We start from the raw sequence: 21,838 nt of genomic DNA, 5'->3' as shown, positions 1-21,838 counted from the left end.
GTGGTTTCCTATTTTTGGTGCGGCAGGATGATTAAACGCGAAACTAAACTGGAGTAGAGGGAGTAAGTAAATACTTTATTCTCGTACCATGTAAAGGTGATCGATATTATTCTAGCTTTTGTTCATATATTATGTGTCCGTTTGCCCGTTCCTGCCCCCCCCTTCCTCCCGCTGTCCGTGTGCCCGTGCTTAATGCTTGTTGCTGGGGTTGGCAGACCTCTGTGGCCGTTGCCAGTGTGCAAACAAAACATCGTACAGTTTAGTCCTACTTTTATTTTGTCGACACACCAATGGATCATTCTGGTGACGCTATCACATTACCATGGCGTCGCTGAGTACACGTTTTCATGATTTCTCGCGAGGTATCCTAGCAGCTGACCGGCAAGTTGCCATCTTGTTGCCGTGGCTCTAGGCCGCTGGCTCTGTGTTTCCGTTCCCCAACTCAGAGAATGCTGAGGCTTTGGTGTGAGTCCCGTCAGGGCACGGCACAGCTGCAGGGCCTGAGCACCGCCTCTTCGGTGAAAGAACTGCAAGAAAGGGTCCGAGCCCCAACCGGAGTCCGTACCGAGCGCCAGCGCATCCTGCTGGGCTTTCCTCCCCGGAGCTTGGAGCTGAGTGACGGCGAGGCCAGCCTAGGGGGGCTGCGGATCCAGAGCGGTGAGAGAAGGGTAGAATCGGGTTGGTGATTGTGAGGGGCGGCTTGCTGCTTTGGTAAACGGCGCTCTTTTAGAAGGCGTAGACGAGACAGCTCAGACAAGTTTGCTTTTTGTTGGTAAATAAGGCTGACGAAACGGGGTTTAGAGAAACCCATTAGTGCATGAAGCAAAATCAAAATACACTGCTGCGAAATTAACAGCAGTGCTGGCAACATATTCTGTCACCTTCTGGAACAGAGCGTAGATTAAACGTATTTTCGTGGCCCCCAGGCATAAACATATCATCCAGTGAGCCGTAGCGCCGCGCGCACGATGCAGACCTGATCATGTGTTTGTTGACAACTTCGTACATGCACGCAGACATGGGACAGTGTGTACTTTGTGTATCCCCGAGCCAGCACACAAAGACTATCTCCACAAGAGTCTCCGCCAGTCTGGGTGGTGGGTGCGCAGATGCGCTTCGGGAATTCCTCAGACGCTACAGTGCGGGTGCCACGATTATTCTTTCATTTTGGTTGAATGGGTGGACAGGCATGCCCTTTTAAATACCTGGACGGAGCATACGCGAGTTAACTGTTGAACGTGCATAGAGGAAAGGCATCTCCAGTACAAGTACGAAATAGGGTCAGTCATGTATATCTCACAGAGCCGGAGACGCTTGGTGTATACCATGCAAAAGCACAAAAGCTACTCTGAATTTTGACAAATTGTAAGAAAAGAGTTAGCTGAGCTTGAAGGATTCTGTGTTGAGTAGTAGTGAGTGACAGAGTGAGAGAGAAAGGGAGCGATAAAGCAAGAGAATGAAAAGATAGAGACTGAGGAATGAAAAAGAAAGGGAAGGTGTGCGTGTGTGGGGAGGGGATACTGCTGAGCTGCAAGTGCCGGTACACTGCAAGTGCCCTCCGCAGTTGTATATAAAAGGAGACTAGCAGTTACCCTTAAACCAACCAACTGTGAACCTTAACTTTCCTTCCAAGGCTGGGCCATAGTCTGTGAGCAATGCTGAGCGGCTGAGCCACTCGTCACACAGCACCACAGGCCCAGCGCCTGGTATTCAGGGCTGGATCTTGAATCCAACTACCCAGCAGTGTCAGAAAGCCCAGTTGTGGGAGGTGGTATGACCCACATCGCTCTTGAGCTCTGAATTCAATAGCAGCAAATATGCGTGACCGCTGCATTGTGGGTAAAGGCAGCTTAGCGTTTTCAGTAATGTTTATTCAAAACTCTGGTATGTCATACCCAAGTGACCAATGGCAAATAAGCTTTCAGATGTACATCCTGACAGGTGGGGAGACGAGAACCCCCTCCTCTCCAGGAGTAGAGGGCACCTTTTGTTCAAGGTCCTGAAGTGGAAAGGTGTCCTTGAGTGGTTGTGTCCTTTATGTCTTTTAAAAGGTAGCCTTTATACTCCATAATTCTGCACTGTGCTGTGGGAACACAAACTTGGAACCAACAGGTCGTCCTGAATCGGGAAAGCACAGAGAGGTCTGTTACAAAAGGAAGCCTGGCTGCAGGTTGTAACACTCGGCATTGATGTGTTCAGTGCCATTCGCATCCCGTTGGCTTATCTGATGAGTCAAGACTGTGAATGAATTCGACATGTCATAATATCCATATCTTGGGCACGATGTTATGTGCTCAGCAGGGAGTCCCCTTGAAAGCACGGCTCTGGGTGGGTGTGTGGCTTTGGGTGTGTGTGTGTGTGGCTGTGTGTGTGTGTGTGTGTGTGGCTCTGGGTGTGTGTGTGTGGCTCTGGGTGTGAGTGTGTGGCTCTGTGTGTGTGTGTGTGGCTTTGGGTGTGTGTGTGTGTGTGTGGCTCTGGGTGTGTGTGTGTGTGTGTGGCTCTGGATGTGTGTGTGTGGCTCTGGGTGTGTGTGTGTGTGTGGTAGTAACTGCTGTCTGCTGAGCTCATCCGTAGGGTACAATAGGTTTCACATTTGAGAGAGATTAAGCTAATGGCAATGTAAATGACAATGCCATTTATTTATCTGTTTTTAAAACCAACACATAAATACAAAATTTGCCATTTACAATGCCAATAGCTCTAACTTTTCCAAAGGCAAAACCACTGCATTGTAAATGCTTGTTTTGCATTTGTCACCCCGAGTGGGATGGGTATGCTCAGACATGAGTACCATGCTCTCCACACCACTGGAGTCAAGCTATCCTTGCTAAAGATGGGTGATAGCCAGAAACCAGTCCGAAGATGCGTAATTCCGGTCCAGGAAATCCATGGCTTGGCAGTTCGGGCTGGAGTGTTCCAATCTGGCACAGGGTCAAGGCTGATTTGCATATGGCCATGTCTGAACTGGGGTGGTGTGGAGTGCAAAAAAAGATGGATTTAGGCCCAGATCTCTGTACTGGCGTGAATGTATGACATTGTTCTGCATTCTGTCCATCAACTGTTGTTTTTGCATTTGTCACCCCGTGAGGGATGGGTATGCTCAGACATGGTTGAGAGCCAGAAACCAGTCCTAAGATGCTTGATTCCGGTCCAGGAAAGATATGGCTTCGCAGTTCGGGCTGGACTGTTCCCATGAGGCACAGGGTCAAGGCTGATTTGCATATGGCCATGTCTAAACTGGGGTGGTGTGGAGTGCAAAAAAAACGATGGATTTAGGCCCAGATCTCTGTACTGGGGGGACTTTATGACATTGTTCTGCATTCTGTCCATCAACTGTTGTTTTTACGTTCCGCCCTTCATGCCATGTCTCATGGCGTGTGCGGGGCGCGGGATTAAGGGGAAAAAAAGCCAGCGTTGTGCCAAATGTTTCATTGTTTTTTCTTCTCAGGTTCTGTACATTCCAGCTCCGGGTGTCCACCCTGCTCCCTTTAAATACCCCTGCACCCCATAATCATAACCCACCCTTACTCCTTAAAATACCCCAACACTCAAACACTAACCCATCTTAACCCTATAAATATACCCTGTACCCCAAAACCCAAACCTATCCCTAAACCCTAAAAATACCGCTGTACCTGAAAACCCAAACCTAGCCCTGAACCCTATAAATACCCCTGTACCTCAAAACCCAAACGTACCCGAACCCTAAAAATACCCCTGTACCCCAAAACCCAAACCTAGCCCTGAACCCTAAAAATACCCCTGTACCCCAAAACCCAAACCTACCCCTGAACCCTAAAATACCCCTTTACCCCAAAACCCAAACCTAGCCCTGAACCCTTAAAATACCCCTGTACCTCAAAACCCAAATCTACCCCGAACCCTAAAAATACCCCTGTACTCCAAAACCCAATCCTAGCCCTGAACCATAAAAATAACCCTGTACCCCAAATCCCAAACCTACCCCTGTACCCCAAAACCCAAACCTAGCCCTGAACCCTAAAAATACCCCTGTACCCCAAAACTAGCCCTGAACCCTTAAAATACCCCTGTACCCCAACACCCAAACCTACTCCTGAACCCTAAAATACCCTTGTACCCCAAAACCCAAACCTAGCCCTGAACCCTAAAAATACCCCTGTACCCCAAAACCCAAACCTAGCCCTGAACCCTTAAAATACCCCTGTACCCCAAAACCCAAACCTACCCCATATTCCTAAAATACCCCTATACCTCAAAACCCAAACCTAGCCCTAAACCCTAAAAATACCCCTGTACCCCAAAACCTATACCTATCCCTAAACCCTAAAACTACCCCTGTACCCCATAACCCAAAACTATATCTGAACCCTTAAAATACCCAAACACCCCAAAACATATACCTCAGTACCCCAAAACATATACCCCTATACCCATACTTACCTTATCCAAACATTAAAAAAAACGCTTTTACCATTCATGCATTTACAACGAATTTCGTTGTAAAGGTATGCGTGGTAAAAGCATATAAAATGCAATGCCATGCGTTATAATGGCATTGCGGAGTCATGGTACTTTTGTAAGGAAAGTATGCGGAGTGATGGTATGCGGAAAGAAAGTTGCGGAATAATGGGTGTTTACCCTTCCCCGGTAAGTACATTGGTGGCACGGCGGCCCACATCTCCAGCAACATACTCATATTTTTTCACCACCAATTTGAAAAATGCACAGGTCTCTCTCATTGATGGCCAGCACCGACATACTCTTTTAGACACACCTCCCGCCACAAGTTCTAGAATTGCGAACTTTAGAGCTGGGGAGCTACGTTCGAATCTGGACATCAGCTCAACATCCTGTGATTCCAGGCAAATCGCTTTGTCTCCCCGTGCCTACCACAAATTAATGTGTTCTTCTGTAATGTAAATTGTGCTCATGCCATGTTGTCGAGTTCGCGCTTTATAATATTGCAAGGAAAAATAAAGTAGGGAAACTCGAGTTCACACACTACTGAATGCGCACTCTTAAGTGCATTAGCAGTGCACTGTGAATCGGAGCGTTTCACAGGCCTGTCACAGATAAGAAATGCTATCAAAACGAAATCCTACAAAACAATATACTACTGGCCGGCAGCAATTCATACCCGGACAACGTCGGGACGGGCTGCTAGTATATATATATATGGGTAGTTAAGTATATTTATATGTATGTATGTATATATATATATATATGTAGATATATGCATATTGTTGGCTATTGCTGGGATCCCGCACGAGGGCGGGACTATTAAGTGCTTATGACTATTGATGAGTATCCCCTGGAAGAGAACTGTAGGTTCTTTTGCCACACAGTAAGAAGAGACTGCCCACCGCAGTGCAGGATAAATTGGATGGAATAGTAGCAATGGAATGCAAACCATAGCCAGAAATACATCACCACATCATTCATGTTTGCAAAAAGGAGCAGGAGCAGGAGAAGAGGCAACTAGCAATTGAAACTGCAGCTGCTAAATTAGTACAGCAAAAACTAAAGAAAAGAGGCTTATGATGCAGTTATGGTAGCCACACCAGTGAGTCAAATGACTGCTGTCACTAATTGTTCACAAAGTGCCCTGAATGTACTAGGAGGTAACACGCTGGTAGCAGCACAACCCATGCAGACACAGCCCATCAATGACTATGCACAACAACTGACATACACCAATGGGCAACAACAGCAGTCAAGTTAGGAGAGCCCACAGACAAACCCTTGTGTGTCCAGTGTTGTCGTGTCTCACAAATATTAGAGAGGACCCAGTTGTGCATGTCACGATTAACAACAACATGTATAGTTTGTTGATTGACACAGGTGCTACATTCTCCTGTTTTAGGGAGGGAGCACTGCCCATCTCCAATCAGAGCACAAACACACTGGATTTCTCTGAGGCAATAAAAAGGGTCCCTTTCACCGAACCAGTACCAATAGATATAGGAGGTAATTGTATTCAGCAGCGTCTACTTTACTCAACACAGTCCCCAGTAAATCTCTTGGGACGTGATCTCACAGCCAAATTAAATATGACAATATATTTCAATGAGAACGGCACAATGATTTTCTCCATTCCTGATACACCACCGACCAGAATGATGGCTGTCAAACAAATATTCCTCAAAATATACAGTATTTTACAATCATAGGCCTGAAGAATGTCCTCTTCAGTGTCCCATTGCACCCTGACAGCCAGTCCTTGTTGACCATTTCCATAAATTGCCTTCAGCCTATCGCCCACAAAGCAATGGCATTTGTGTGCGCCTCAGCGGCCTGCTCAAAGCCGAAATAAGTAGGATAAGTGCAACAATTAAAAATAAATGGCTCTATTGCCTTCCCATTGCTCTGTTTACACTCAGAAACACTCCCAGTTCAGATCATCACCTCACACCCGACCAGCTTGTCACTGACCGATCAATGAATGTGGTTGTCCCCTCCACCAGACCTAAAGTAGACACTGAAAGGTCTTCTGAGATTTTAAAAGTTGAACTGTTTGAATATTTATATGCCCTAATGCGTTCTTCAAAGTTCCTTTCCATTCAGATATCAAGGACAAAGGACAAGGGTCCTATTTCTGATGAACTTCCTTCTATCTGCCTTGGGACACATATCTGTGTAAAGGAAGCAATCCAGAAGTGGAGAGACTCCAAATTCAACGAACACTTTCAAATCGTGGACTCTTCACCCACAGCTGTCTGAGTAGCCAAATAAGAATAGATACAGAGGAGCCGTGTGAGGATCCACCCGGCACCATCCAAGATCTGAATATTGACCGAGAGGAGGGCATCATATTTCCACTGACTATCCAAGAGCATGAGCATGGAGATCGTATGGTGGTCTATGGACTTAGACGTAGTAAAAGACCCACCCCTCATACCAAGATGTCACTGAGAAAAAGATATGTACAGTCGCCAATATTTTCTTGTTTATGTTTATTGTCTCAATAGCTGTATTCCACTGGTTTGCAGTGCGTTCATAGAGAGAGGTGCTACTAGCAATATTAGACCTACCACCACCACAGGTCGTGGACATTTCCTGGTGACAAGCATACTGGGATAAGTACCAGCAGTAGCTATGACAACCATGCACCGCCCTCCTTGACACCTTCCACACCCCATGCCGACTCTACAGAATGGGACATGGTACTTGATCTCACCCTGAATACCCCTATGTCAGATACCCCTACACGTTCCTGCCAAAATAAACGAAGTGTCAGATATAAAATTGGTCACGAGAAAGTGCCAGTCAGATGTACATCGCGTAATGTAAGAAAGAACAGGCTGCGCGAATATCAGACTGGGCCAGTAATCTCCAAAACACAGTTGTTTACACTTTTGACCAGTTCTCTATGCCTGATTTCCACACCCAGCGCCCTAGTAAGAAAGCAGAGGATAATGGGGTTCACAACGCACTATTAGACAACATGTGGTACAGGGACATGAGGGAGGTTTGAAGAAAGGTCACAAATGAGTCCTGCTTTGTATGTTCTCACATTCCTCACGCTGTAGACGCAGATAAAATGATCTTTCCCAAAGAAGTCCCACCGCCCACCACCAAATGACTCCTACACCTGTTTCTTTGCGCATACATGGTCAGGTACAGCTCCAGTCAGCCGAAATAGATGATGGATTTTTAAACGCCACAGAGTGGGATGACAAGTATATTACATTTACAGACGTCACTGATCCATTGGAGTTTGAAAGAGGAATGGAGGTTTACCGTGATATGAAAGTGCCTGCCAACATAATGCAGGTTTGGGAATATCACTTTAACACCTTCAGCGTCGCGCAAATTTTCGCGCAGTGCTGAACGTTCTATTGAGCGGGCGGGCCATGACGAAACGGTTCAGTCATAAGCACAGCCCAACCGGCGCTCATGAAGGAACCACTCCGTCATGAGCACCTAAGGGGTTTAGAGACTAGGATACTTCACCTTCCCAATGCCCCCTTCCAAATGCCACTCACCCGCACATCTCTGAGCCGACCATACCGATGACACATGCCCTAGTCAGTGGAGACCAATTCTGCGCCTAAAGGCCAATATTGATTTCAACAGCAAGTGGAATGGCCCACATGACTTAATATGTAAGGCAGCCTCCTTAGGTAGCCCAATTGTAGGACAAGAGCACAAACATATCAATGAAGATATTGGGAGCGAGTGTGCTGAGATATGGGCACAGGAAACTAGAAGATACACTTTCAATGAGATTACAACATACAAACCAAAAAGAGCATACAAGCTAAAGTCTCCTCTCTTTTGCTTCATAGGTATTCGAACAGTTCCTGTGGGTAGGAACACTAATTGCAGCAACACACTTTTTAATTCGGACCTTCAGTACGGCACCTCCAGCCTCATGGACATCTATTGGGCCTGCGGAGAACATATCTACATGCAGCTGCCTCCCCACTGGAACAGACTTTGGACGATTGTGACGATGCATGAACTGCATCTGGTTGTTCCAGCAGCGAACATTTCCCACATCCATACCCACCCGATGACAGGTGATGTCACCCTTCTCCACCACCGAAAAAGGGAAGTCAATAAGTATTTCTCAGATGGCCCTTTTCACGAGATTCCACAAGAATTCCGCCTTTTCTTCGGGGGCGTTATCCCCCTGTTCCAGACCAAAGCCAATGCCCACTGGCTCCAGGTGACAAGATACGAGCTGATGCAGCTCTTCAACAACACCCGTGATGGATTCAACACGACCTTTGCGACTCATGGTTCTAGAACACTGCTATGTTCTGGACCAGCTAACTGCAATGAATGGTGGTGTATGCGCCAAAGTGGGGAGGTCGTCCTGCTGCACTTTCATACTGGCCAATGATGTGGACAATGGAACACTTACAAAGGCCATTGATGACTTGGACAATCTGGGGAGACAGATGCATGAGGAGGGAGGTGCTGAAGCAGACATTTTACCTTGCTGGTTCAGCTTGTACTGGATGCCTTCATGGCTGTCTACAGCACTAAAATGTATAATGCCTATCTTTTGTGTGTTGTTGCTGTTGTGTTTCGGGGAACAGATAGCACTGAATCTCTTAAAACAGTACAGTACTAAGGTAGTTGGGATGAACTATGCAGACTCTGGAGTATACACAGGAATATGCAAGGGACAAGGGGAGGGGGGAGAATTAGCAATGTTGAACATAGTCGAGCTCATCATCCCTGACTCTCGCACATTACAGGTTTCTCTTCATAGCCACTACCAGGCTCAGGTGCATAGTAGCCCCCTCCTTTCCTTGGGGAGAGACTTGGTACATCCATATGAGACAATGTGTGACCAATCAGGAGGACCACATGGAGACTTAGGAGCTGAACAAAAGCCCTGATGAGCACCTTCTTCATGACTCACCCTGGCCACTCCCCCCACCGCAAGCTAAATATGCTGTACGAATGGTGTTCAAAAATGAACAAGAGTAGGGAAATGAGAGAGGGACCAATTTTACCATATAATACCCTGGGACATTCTTATCACTCAGCCACCATAAACCCCTGTGTAGGCCCTTCTGTTCAAATTATAGGCCTGGTTAGATTGGCCAGAGTACTGCTATTTTTCTGTTTAACAAGCTGAGGGCATGTCTGATCAAGATTTTATTCTGCTCCACTCTATGCGAGGACTCTGGCTACTGACTAAGAGCCCCACTTTCTCTGTGAGGCCTCCTGCTCCGGACTAAGCCCCCACCCTACCCGTGCGCCAAGTTCACACACGTTAAAGGTCAACATCCCCACTGTTCTTTCAACATACAATAGACCACATCCTGAGGCTGTGCTTGAGAAAAGGGGAACTTGCCCACCACAGCTACGTCAAGCTGGAAGTGATGGATGGATGTGGCCAAAAAGGCCGTACAGATTTGCATATAGATATAAATAAAATCCCTTTAAACAATAACATATTTTTCTGCTGTCCGATGCAAATTTACGACCGGCGCCCAGTCTTAGAGGCATGACCTTTCACCTAGCTTAATCAATCAATCAATCAATCAATCACTGCATTTCTAAAGCGCGCTACATACCCGTGAGGGTCTCAAAGGTGCTGGGGGGAGAGGGGGCTGCTACTGATCTAAGAGCCAGGTCTTGAGAAGTCTTCTGAAGGCCAGCATGTCCTGAGTCTGTCGTAGGCTGGTAGGGAGAGCGTTCCAGGTCTTGGCGGCGAGGTAGGAGAAGGATCTGCCGCCGGCGGTGGCTTTCCGGATACGAGGAACTGTGGTGAGGGCGAGGTTGCCTGAGCGGAGGCTTCGGGTGGGGGTGTGGAAGCTGAGTCGGTTGTTGAGGTATGTAGGTCCGGTGTTGTGTAGTGCTTTGTGTGTGTGGATGAGGAGCCTGAAGGTGATCCTCTTGTTGATGGGGAGCCAGTGCAGGCCTCTCAGGTGGGGTGTGATGTGGCTGCGTCGGGGGCGTCGAGGATCAGTCGTGCCGAGGCGTTTTGGATTCGTTGTAGTCGTCTCAGGAGCTTGGTTGTTGTTCCTGAGTAGAGGGCGTTCCTGTAGTCGATTATGCTGGTGATGAGGGCCTGGGTGACGGTTTTTCTCGTGTCAAGGGGATCCTTCTGAAGATCTTGCATTCAGAGGGTGTTGAAGCAGGACGCGGAGACGGCGTTGACTTGCCTGGTCATGGAGAGGGTGGAGTCGAGGATGACCCCCAGGTTGCGTGCACGGTCTGTGCCTAGCGATGAGGGCCACCAAGAGTTGTTCCAGGATGATAGGGTGGGTCCGAGAATGAATTCAGCTTCAGTCTGCTGTCCTTCATCCAGTCGGCTACGGCCTTCATTCCTCTGTGGAGGTTGGCTTTGGTGGTGTGGGGGTCTTCGGTGAGGAATATGATCAGGTGGTTGTCGTCGGCATAGGAGATGATGTTGAGGTTATGTTGTCGTGCGACGTGGGCGAGCAGTGCCATGTAGATATTGAACAGCGTCGGGCTGAGGGAGGATCCCTGTGAGACGCCGCCGATGATCTCGGTGGTTTTTGAGCGGAAGGGTGGGAGGAGGACGCTCTGGGTTCTACCAGAGAGGAAGAATGTGGTCCAGGCCAGGGCCTTCTCTTGGATTCCGGCGTCATTGAGGCTTGCTGATAGGGTTCGGTGGCAGACTGTGTCAAAGGCTGCTGATAGGTCCAGGAGGATGAGGGCGGCTGTTTGTCCTTTGTCCATCAGGATCCTGATATCGTCAGTGGCGGCGATGAGGGCGGTCTCTGTGCTGTGGTTGGTGCGAAAACCGGGTTGGGAAGGGTCCAGGATATTATTGTCTTCGAGGTAGCGGGTTAGCTGTTTGTTCACAATCTTCTCTGTCACTTTTGCCGGGAACGGAAGCAGGGAGATGGACCGGACGTTCTTGAGGTACTTGGGGCCTGCCTTGGGCTTCTTCAGAAGGGCGTTGATCTCTGCGTACTTCCAGCTTTCCGGGAATGTTGCTGTCTCGAAGGAACTGTTCACTGTTTTCCGGAGGTGGGGTGCGATGGTTGTGCTGGCTTTGTTGAAGACGTGGTGAGGGCAGGGGTCGGGTAGGGATCCGGAGTGGATGGAGTTCATGGTTTTGATGGTGTCTTCGTCGCTGACGTGGGACCAGGCGTCTTGTGCAGGTGGTGATCGCAGGGGTGGGGGGTGTGGGGGTGTCGGAGTTGAGGCTGTCGTGGATGCCGGCGATCTTGCGGTGAAAGAAGGTGGCCAGGGAGTCGCACAGGTCTTGTGAGGGTGGGATGTCGTTGGTGTTGAAGCTGGGGTTGGAGAGTTCTTTCACGATGCTGAAGAGCTCTTTGGTGTTGTGTGCGTTGTTGTCTAAGCGGTCCTTGAAGGCGGTCCTGATGAGTTGGTGTTCGGTTGTGGAGCCATTTCTTCTCCAGCTTCCGACAGGTGAGTGTTATATTCTACTTTGGCATATTTCTATGTTTGCCTTTATCCACCACATGCTTTCTAGTGGAATGCCTTTGGAATGCCTCTGCACTGTGATTTATCATAGAATGTTGAGTGGAGGTTGAAAGATTGTTTTTGATGAGATATCATGCCTCTTAATCCAGTGACATTTCAACTGCCTTTTCGACATTTAAAATGCAGCGCGTGTCATGCAGCGCGTGCCTTTTGCTGTGCGCACTCACCTTCTTTCCTTCACGGAGCTCCTATGACGTGCTGCCTTCCCTCCTGGATCCTCCGATGTTGTTGTTGTGGGGAAGTGCCGTGAGCCATCTGGCTTTGCGCCACTGCACGTGCCTCCATCTTCTCTCTGACGTCTCTTTTGTGTCTTCAACAGCCAGTGCATCCTGTCACCACCGGAGTTTGTTTTCCGACATTATTGACATGTTGCAAACCAGTACAATGGTAATTTTGGAAGTGTGGATCAACTGTTTATTTTTTAGGGGACATCCGACGAGAAGGTACTGTGGATCTGCAATTTCTGGTGTATGTCTATTCTTTTGTACAATTGAGATACATTGCTCGGGGGCAAAGATCAAGCTCCGGGGTTATAAGGGCAAATTGAGAGTTTGGGCCCTACTGCATTAACTATTTCTAGTGTATTCCCCAAGTGATTTTCTTTTCTCTGAATGGAGCGTTGTTTTTTTAAAAATTGTACATTCTTGCAGTCATAGTTTTAAGTTTTCAATGCTATGCTGCCACCTAGTGTTTTAAAAAATTATTTTCGAGGTTGCACATTTTCAAATGTTTATATTTTCAATTGGTGCAACGTTATTCTATGTCAATGTAAGCTGTTTGGTTACAAGGATTGCAAGGTTTACTTTCAGAGATGTGTGCATCTTTTCAATTTCACTTTTATCTGTGTTTGTGCATACAAACATGTGTTTTTTTCAAATGTGCATCAAATCTGCATCCAGTCCAGTTGTGTTCCTTCTTGGGATTACATTGTGGTACTTTTCGACGTACTCACGTTTTTCAAATAGTCACGTTTAAGGTATTTTCTAATGTTTTCAATGTGTGACTTTTAAGGTTTTCAATTTCTATTGCTGCCTTTCAATATTTCAATGTTTGACCTTTAGAGGTTGTCGACATGGAGGATTCTCCATCTCAATGTTTTTGAGGATGTAATTTCTATTGCAGCCTTTCAATGTTTTAATGTTATTCATTAATAATTTCTACAGGTTGTTTATGAGGTTCTTTTCCAAATCTCAATATTTATTCAACTTGTTTATTAATGCTGTTGAACAGGGTGGTATGAAAGATCATTATTTGTTCTTTTCTCTGCTTCTGTTTGGTATTTCCATAATATACTCAATGTTTCACCTTGTCATACTCTCCTTAGCTGTGGGTGTGTCTGGAGTGATTGTTGGGTTGTTCTTTATTCTCTTTCACATTATTTTCTGTAGAGGAGAATGAAAGCTCTTATTTTTCTTGTGTTCCAGTGTTGCTACCTGTCTGTTCCACGTTTATGTTTTCGTTGGGAACAAAGGGCAGAATAGTTCCCATTTATGTCCTTTTGCTTTTCTGTCTCAGTTCCTATTTATGTTCTTCTGCTTCTCTGTCACTCCTTTAATCTGGGTGTTCTTTTGCTTTTTGCTTTGTCTTGTGTTTACAGAGTGGGAATGTATCTGATCTATTTTCATTCATATCTTCTCTGTAGTTTCTATGCTTTTTGCTGTTCATTTCTTCTGTCTGGCCAGTGGGTGTGTCAGCTCGCAATGATCGGTACGCTTTTTCTTTCTTCCATGTGCTATGTTCCTATGTTCTCTATTTTGTTGTCAAAGAAAAGGAGTGTGATGGAAATAACAGGAGACTTCGATGAGTTAAAGTAGAAAGTTTAATCCAAGGTAAGAAACTCCACCCATGTACGGAGCGTCCGATCAGCGGCAAGCCAGCGGTTACAATGGCCAACCGAAGATCAGGCGTCCATACACGGGACACAATACATTCAAAGAATAACATGTTTACCCACGGGCTGCGGCTCGTGATTCTCAGGAGCCGATCCCCGTAAAACAGGAAGGCCATACGCCGCGTGAAGCCTCACGCGGTGTATGCCACATAAATCATACGTTACACCACCTTCCCCCTTACAACAGCGAACAATAAATAAAATCAAGAAACATTCAGAATCTAACAAATTCATTATACCTTTCTGGTGTTCTGATACGCCTGCCAAAAGAAGAAAATGTTTGGTTAATGACAGAATTCTGTGGACGTTGGTCAAAGACGGAATTATGTGTACTTACTAAATCCCTGACAGGAAGCTGATCACAGTTTCTGTTAGAAACAAGAGGATCATTTTGCATATTAGAGACATTTAGCCAAAAACTCCAATCCAGATTCCCTACGCATTTTACCTTTGATAATTTCAGCTTGATGGTCTGACACTTTAACTGATTGGGGCTTATACCACCAACCCTTTTTACCCAGGAAAGCAGATCCCTCGCTAACTTTCACAACTTGTACAGGTGCAAAGAATTTCGAACGACCTTTAACTACTCTTCCAGGATTCTTGATCAAGACCCCGTCACCAACCAGAACATCCACAAGTTTACCGTCCAGACTACCATCAAAAAGTAACTTCATATGCCTTTGTTTCTCTTCCACTGTCTTCCTAACTGAATGCAAATCAGTAGCTTTCCTTACCGTCCCCTGGTGTAACCATGAAGGAAACAGCACAGAACGACTCTCTCTCCCTCTCAAAAGAGAAAAAGGGGATACTCCAGTAATACAGTGAGGAGACGTATTATAGTTCCAGACCTTTTGTTTAACAAACTCCCCTACCTTGTAACCACAAGACACCGCAGTTTGGATACCTTCTTCAATTACCTTATTGCCCCTCTCCACAAGACCATTCGAAGATGGGGAATATAACGCCACCTTCAGTTGCTTGATATCCAATTCCTTCAAAAATTTACACATTTTGTCTGACACGAAATGTGTCCCATTATCCGTGATGATAGACTTAGGGGACCCTTCTAAATCAAAAATTTTCCTAAGAAAAGCTATGGTAGAATCAGAGTCTGGTGATTTTACAAAATCGAAAAACATCCATTTCGAAAAATAATCGACTAACAGGATTACATACTTATTTTCCGGTTGTAAAATGGAATACGGACCCGAGAAATCTACCCCAACTTTCTCCGAGGGAGAGTCAGGAAACTCAGTGGGGTGTAAAGGCACTTTTGAAGTACGCCAATGCTTGTCAGACAACAAACACTCAGGGCAAGAATCAGTCAAATTCTTGACCTGAATATCCATTGACGGCCATCAATAATGCTGTTTAATCCGCATAGATGTTTTAGTTACTCCTAAATGACCCTGATGAGCCTTATTAATAATGGATTCCCTCAGTTTAAAAGGAGGAACAAATTTCTCACCTCTCCGAACTATGCCGTTCTCAACCAAAAGCTCCTCTGCAACTTGGGCGAAGCTACGTATATCCCCGCTCAAACCCCTAGGTTCAGGCCAACAATGAGTAGTAAATTCCACAACTTTCAACAAGACGTTGTCAAGTGCGGTGGCTTCTGTAGGAGAGTAGGGTCTGCAATCCTATGATCACCCAGATTTGTTGCTTTTGTTTCACTGGTTTACGACTTTCTCTGGCTGTGGGCCTGCCAATCAGACCCACAGCCTGGCTGTTCTCTTTCTAAATTACGACATGTACCCTAGGTGCATTTACCAATTGGTACTGGGCCACCTTATCAGACCCTGTAACTCAGGGCATAGGTGTACCCAGGGCTGCCAGGGGCTGCAGCATGTCTTATGCCACCCCTGGCTGGCCTCCTAAATTTGACACAACTGGCTGCATGACAGCTGGGGCAAAGTCGTGTAATCACTCTTTGCTGTAGGTGTAGTATACCTATACCTAACCCTAAAATGGACACACAGATTCCTATCAGCCACTCCTATGGCAGGCCTTAACAATCCTGAAGGCAGAGTGCTTGGAATCGTGTGAGATGGTGCTCTGGCATGAGCTGAGCCCGTCTGCAGCTTGCGGAACCAAGTCCTAATAGCTGTTCCATGATATCGCATACCATATACTCTTAAGTGCATTATAATCCTCGCGGTTAAATGCTAACTTTGGTATTGCTTTATCAAAACATGTCGAGTAAGGTGTCATACGAATTGGAATACTAACCCCTCGCCAATTCTGGCGACGGGGTTAGCATTCCACCCTTCTAGAGGGACACGACATGTATGTAACTGTGAACCCCGGTTAAAGTTAACTGAAGCCTCAGCTCCACAAAATGGATGCTGCCACCACAGACACGAGTCTGACCTCCTGCTGCTGGGAGTCCTTCCAGCAAGGGAGGCCTGGACAAAGGGTTTCCTGTCCGGGGCGGTGCTAGCACCGTCCCAGACATGGTTTTGTGTATCCTGGGTAGGCAGGGCTTTTCAGGAAGGTGACTGCTGAGTGGCACCCCGGTGCTCACTACGCATAGGCCGGTCAGAACCAGTTCCAGGGGCACACCAGCCCCTGGCCTGGGGAAAGTCCGGCATGGCAGAGGGGTGTAACCACCCCCCTCCTAGTCCCACCCATAGGCAGGACCTAGTCACCGGGTCAGCCCCCTTTTTTAGTATAAAGATGGGAGCGGGCCCCCTGTTCAAATTAGATCATCTTTGGAATCAAGACACGACTTTCTGCGAAAGGACTTCACGATTTCTTCATCAAGATTCTCCCTTGTGGCTAAGGAGTAGTCACCCTGCATCCGCAGGCACCATCCTAAAGAACACTGCGGTCTGCTGCAAGTCCTTCATCACGAATCCGACGACCCAGCTCGACGAGACCCGGCTTCCCTGGCACCTCTGACCTCTACTCACCTCTACAGCAAAGCTGAGAACCGTGAGTGCGACGAGACCTCGAGGGACCGACGATCGCCAAGACTGCACGACATCTTTACTGCAAGCCCACCGTGTCCTCCACGGGTGAGTGCTTTGGGGTCCGAGAAGCCCCGACCCTGCGCAGCTCCAGCACCCAAGATCAGCCTCCCTGCATCTCCACGATCTGCGTGGGGCCCTTCTGCTGTTTGCTGTGCACCGCGTTGTTTGGCTACTAGCCGGCCTGCTTGTGGCCTTCTGAACGACGCCCGACGACATCACTGCTGCTGGTCTGGTTGCTCCAGACTGGCCCTTGCTTCCTTCTTGAAGAGAGGCACCCCGGACCCTCCTGGTCCACTCCAGACGCCATTTTAGGTCCACCGCGTGGGCTTGAATTTGCCAAGGCTTTGTTGCCCAATCCTGGGTCCAGCGACGCCGACAGCTTCTATCTTCGTGGGACATCTCGATCCTCCTTCCTGGTCGCCGACAACGCCTCCTGGTCCGTGAGATCTCCGAGCTCAGCGTCACCCACACGCCTTGTCGAGGTGGCTACCATCCGGTGCCCTCCTGGTGCCCACTGACTACTGGCTAGTAGTCTCGAACTTGGTCCCCTCTGCTTTCAGGTGTCATCTTCCATCGATCCAGGCTTGGATCCACCGAACTTTCTTCACTGGTCGCCTGCCAGCAACTTCTTTCTTCCAGGCTCCTGGTCTGTCAACGAGGATTCCCGACGTCTCTTGAGTCCTATGCAGCTGCAGCCCCTGGGCTAGGTAACTTCGGCATTTCGGTGCCCCAGCATAGCCTCACTATCCAAGGGTCAGAATCTACTTTCGTTTTCTCCCTACCAGGTCGGGTTCGCCCGAGAACACTAACTTTGCAATTCCTAGCTACCATAGACTTTGTCCCGCATCTCGCGTGAGAGTGCACACACTGCACCCGAGTCCCCTGGGTCTCCTAGAAGTAATCTAACGATTCTATAGTCAAGTCCTAGCGATTCCAAAGGCTATTAGTACTGTACTTACCTGCTAGTAATTTCGCATTCCACTTTTCTAGTATATGGTTTTCCGTGCCCCTCGGGCATTTGTATATACTGTGCTAACTTAAGTATTTTTGTAAGAGTTTTGGTTTGTGCTTAGTACCCTGTCCTCATAAAGAGTACAGGGCTGTTGTGATTCTTAATAAATAACTGTTTATTTTCATAACACTTGTGTGGTGTCCTTTCACTTGGTGTTCAAGGGGTATATGTGTGGTATAACAGCTGGCTTAACACGCCCTATCGAGTCTTTAGCCTTAGACTGCTCATATCCACGCTACTAGGATAGCTGGTCTATAAGGTTGACTTACAACCAATCATCAATAAGGGTTGCTGGACTGATACATAGTGTTCACTAGAATATCAGGCCACCTTCTCACATTGGTGAGCAGCGGTTGGGATTTGAGCTTGCTGTTGTTTTACCACACGTATCCTAAGAATATCTTGTTGAAAGATCACATAAGTACTGTTAGTACATATAACTAAGCTTAGAATACTCTGAGTTCTACTGAACCAGCTGTTGCAGCTCCTCAAGGCTTAGCACACCTTGGCTGCAACTCTTAGCAAGGGATCAGTAGGTAAACACATAGTGTAGGTAGGTGCATCACTTACACCACAGTAGAAACAGTATGTCGGACAAAGGAGGAAACTCTGAGTCTCCCCTTGTGTCAGTTGACCCTCCACAGGTCATCCCTTCAAGATATACTGCGCTTAGCTTCCATGAGTTACGACAAGTATGTACCTCTAGGAAGATTAAGCAAGGGGCTAACCCCACCACCTCCTTTCTGATTGGTCTCTTGGAGACTTATGATGCCAGAAAAGCTGAGAGACTTCTTAGCTCTTCCAATCCAGAAGGAGGCATGCCTCCCCTTGAGGGAACCAGAGGAGACCCTGACCTCATCCACCTCTCAGCTGAGAATGAAGATGTGGAGGAGGATGAGGATGAGGATCCCTCTGGGGATGAGGCAGATAAGGGACAGGTAGAAGTCGGTAGACTAAGCAGGTCCAACTTAAGCAAACATGACAGTGGTACTGGGGGACCCCTGGGGCCACTATCAGGTCAGCTTAACATTGGGAATGGACGAGCCAGATCTCTGTCAAGAGGCTCTGGCAGATCCCTTCAAACCAATGGCTCTCACAACTCTTCTCAAAGAGGGATGACATCCCCTCAGAGGAGAGTGTATGAAGCTAAAGAAAGGGCAGCCAATCTGAGGATTGAAAGGGAAGAACTTGCCCTAGCCAAAGAGAGGCTTGCCTTTGCTAGAGAGCAACAGTTAAGTGGGGTAGTCCCCACTGGTGGCAGCATTGTACCAAGCAATAGGGAAAGGAGTTTTGACACAAAACACCTTGGTAAGATAGTGCCCCCCTTTAAGCAAGGGGATGACATCCACAAATGGATTACTGCTTTGGAGAGGGCCTGCACTGTGCAAGGTGTTCCCCCAAGTCAGTGGGCAGCTATCTTGTGGCTCTCCTTTGAAGGAAAAGGTAGAGACAAGCTCCTCACTACAAGAGTGGAGGATGCTAACGATTACCAAGTCTTGAAAAATGCACTGGTTGAAGGGTTTGGCCTAACCACTGAGCAGTACAGGGTGCTGTTCAGGGATACCCAGAAAACTCAGTCTCAAGATTGGTCTGACTTTGTAGATTGTGCCACTAAGGCTTTTGAGGCCTGTTGCTGGGCAGTAAGGTTACTGATTATAAAGGATTGTATAATTTGATGATGAGAGAACAAATTTTAAACAATTGTCAGAACCAGTTGTTGCATCAGCATCTTGTTGACTCAGATCTGACCTCTCCCCAAGAATTGGGAAAGAAGGCAGACAGATGGGTTAGAACAAGAGTTAAACAGAACCAGGGCCAGAATCAAGGTGGTCAGAAGAAAGCAGACCAGAAGGGTAAAGATTCTAAGGGGGAACAAAATGACCAGAAGTCTTCGACAGGTCCCCAACAACCCAAAGAGGGTGGGGGTCAGGCTCCCCAAAAGAAGAAAGAAGGCCAATCTAAAAGGTGGTGCCAATACTGCAAAAGTAAAACTCACTGGTTTAGTGAGTGCACCAAGAAAGGAGGAGGGCAGACTCCTGCCACTGCAGCCCCTAAGGCACCTGTGCCCCCTAGTACAGCCAGCAGTGGTAGTGCACCTCCCAAGGGTTTAGTAGGGTTAACCCTGGGTTCTGAGGGGTGTGACAACTTAGTTGGTACACTCACTCAGGCTGTCCTTGTCAGTACAGGGGATATGGATATGTCCCCTGACATAAGTCCCAATACTTTGGGCAAATACAGACAGACACCTTTCATTAATGGAAAAATGGCTCAGGCCTATAGGGACACTTGTGCCAGTGTCACAATGGTGACACCTAACTTTGTGGACCCTGGACAGATCATGCCAGGTACAGAATTCCTGGTGACCAATGCAAGCAATGTCACTACCAATCACAGTATGGCAATTGTAGCTTTCTCCTGGGGAGGGGTAACTGGCCAAAAGAAGGTTGTAGTTAGTTCAGACCTCCCAGTGGATTGTTTGTTGGGCAATGATTTGGAGTCATCACAATGGTCAGAAGTGGAGCAGAGGACTCACATGGAAATATTAGGCTTGCCAGCACATGTGTTTGCTGTGACCAGGTCACAGGTCAGGAAATGCCCCACTGAACAGGTGCTGGATCCTGGAACAATGGACCAGACACCACCCAAGAAGAAGAGCAGTAGGGTTAAGGCTGTGCCTTCCCCCTTGCCCCAGGTTGAGGATCAAGTCTCAGAGGAGGCTGACCTACAGGAATTGAGGGAAACTGAGCCCAGAGAGTTTGAACTTGATCAAGTTGAATTCTTGGGTTCAGGGGGACCCTCAAGGGAAGACCTGGGGAAGGACCAGTTAAGCTGCCCTTCTCTTGAACCCCTCAGACAGCAGGCTGCTGCTGAGGCTGCTGGGAACGCCACAGGTACCCACAAGGTATACTGGGAAGATGGACTCCTGTACACTGAGTCAAGAGACCCCAAGCCTGGCATGACCAGGAGGCTGGTTGTACCCTTGTCTCAGAGAGGTTTCCTACTTACCTTGGCCCATGAGATTCCCTTAGCAGGTCACTTAGGCCAGACAAAGACTTGGGACAGGCTTGTCTCACACTTTCACTGGCCTCACATGAATGAGGATACCAAGGAGTTTTGTCGCTCCTGTGTCACTTGCCAAGCCAGTGGTAAGTCAGGTGGCACAACAAAGGCCCCCCTTATACCAATGCCTGTTGTGGGGGTGCCCTTTGAAAGAGTGGGGATTGACATTGTTGGTCCAATGGAACCCCAGACAGCATCAGGGCACAAGTTTATACTGGTGGTAGTGGATCATGCCACCAGGTATCCTGAAGCTATTCCACTTAGGACCACTACAGCACCTGTAGTGGCAAGGGCCCTAGTTGGAGTGTTCTCCAGAGTGGGCTTCCCTAAGGAGGTTGTCTCTGACAGAGGTGCAAACTTCATGTCAAGCTACTTAACTGCTATGTGGAAGGAATGTGGTGTCAATTACAAATTCACTACACCCTATCATCCACAATGCAATGGGCTTGTTGAAAGGTTGAACAGGACCCTAAAAGGGATGATTCATGGACTACCTGAAAAGCTCAGGCGTAGATGGGATGTCCTGATTCCCTGCCTTCTGTTTGCTTACAGAGAGGTCCCACAAAAGGGGGTTGGCTACAGCTCTTTTGAACTTTTGTATGGGCATCCTGTGAGAGGCCCCCTGTGTTTGGTGAAGGAAGGATGGGAGAGACCTCTCAAAAAGCCTGCAACCAGCATAGTGGACTATGTACTTGGTCTCCGCTCCAGGATGGCTGAGTATATGGAGAAGGCATCAGAAAACCTTAAGGCCAGTCAAGAACTCCAAAAAGCTTGGCATGACCAAAAGGCTGTCCTGACTGTTTATCAGCCTGGACAGAAGGTGTGGGTGTTGGAGCCAGTGGCCTCAGCAGCACTCAAAGACAAATGGTCTGGGCCCCACACAATTCTTGAGCAAAAGGGAGAGGTCACCTACCTGGTGGACCTTGGAACTCCCAGGAGTCCCCACAGGGTACTCCATGTCAACAGGCTCAAAGC

The 21,838-nt window shown here is 47.6% G+C and overlaps 2 protein-coding genes across 2 annotated transcripts in view; one reads left to right on the top strand and one right to left on the bottom strand.

Annotated features, from left to right (window-relative positions):
- LOC147746868 (HORMA domain-containing protein 1-like) overlaps positions 1–21,838 on the bottom strand; it is a 1,271,881-nt gene that overhangs the window by 881,770 nt on the left and 368,273 nt on the right. The window lies entirely within an intron of this gene.
- Positions 450–21,838, top strand: part of LOC147746869 (endogenous retrovirus group PABLB member 1 Env polyprotein-like) — a 68,740-nt gene continuing 47,351 nt past the window's right edge. The window contains exon 1 of the mRNA XM_086961118.1: positions 450–657. Coding sequence (XP_086817244.1) covers positions 450–657 — 208 coding nt within the window. The remainder of the gene's footprint in view (positions 658–21,838) is intronic.

Source organism: Lissotriton vulgaris, chromosome 1_1 (genome assembly GCF_964263255.1).
Source record: "Lissotriton vulgaris chromosome 1_1, aLisVul1.2, whole genome shotgun sequence".
NCBI lineage: Eukaryota > Metazoa > Chordata > Amphibia > Caudata > Salamandridae > Lissotriton > Lissotriton vulgaris.
Note: the sequence above shows the minus strand (reverse complement) of the source record. Positions and strands in the feature narration are given on the sequence as shown.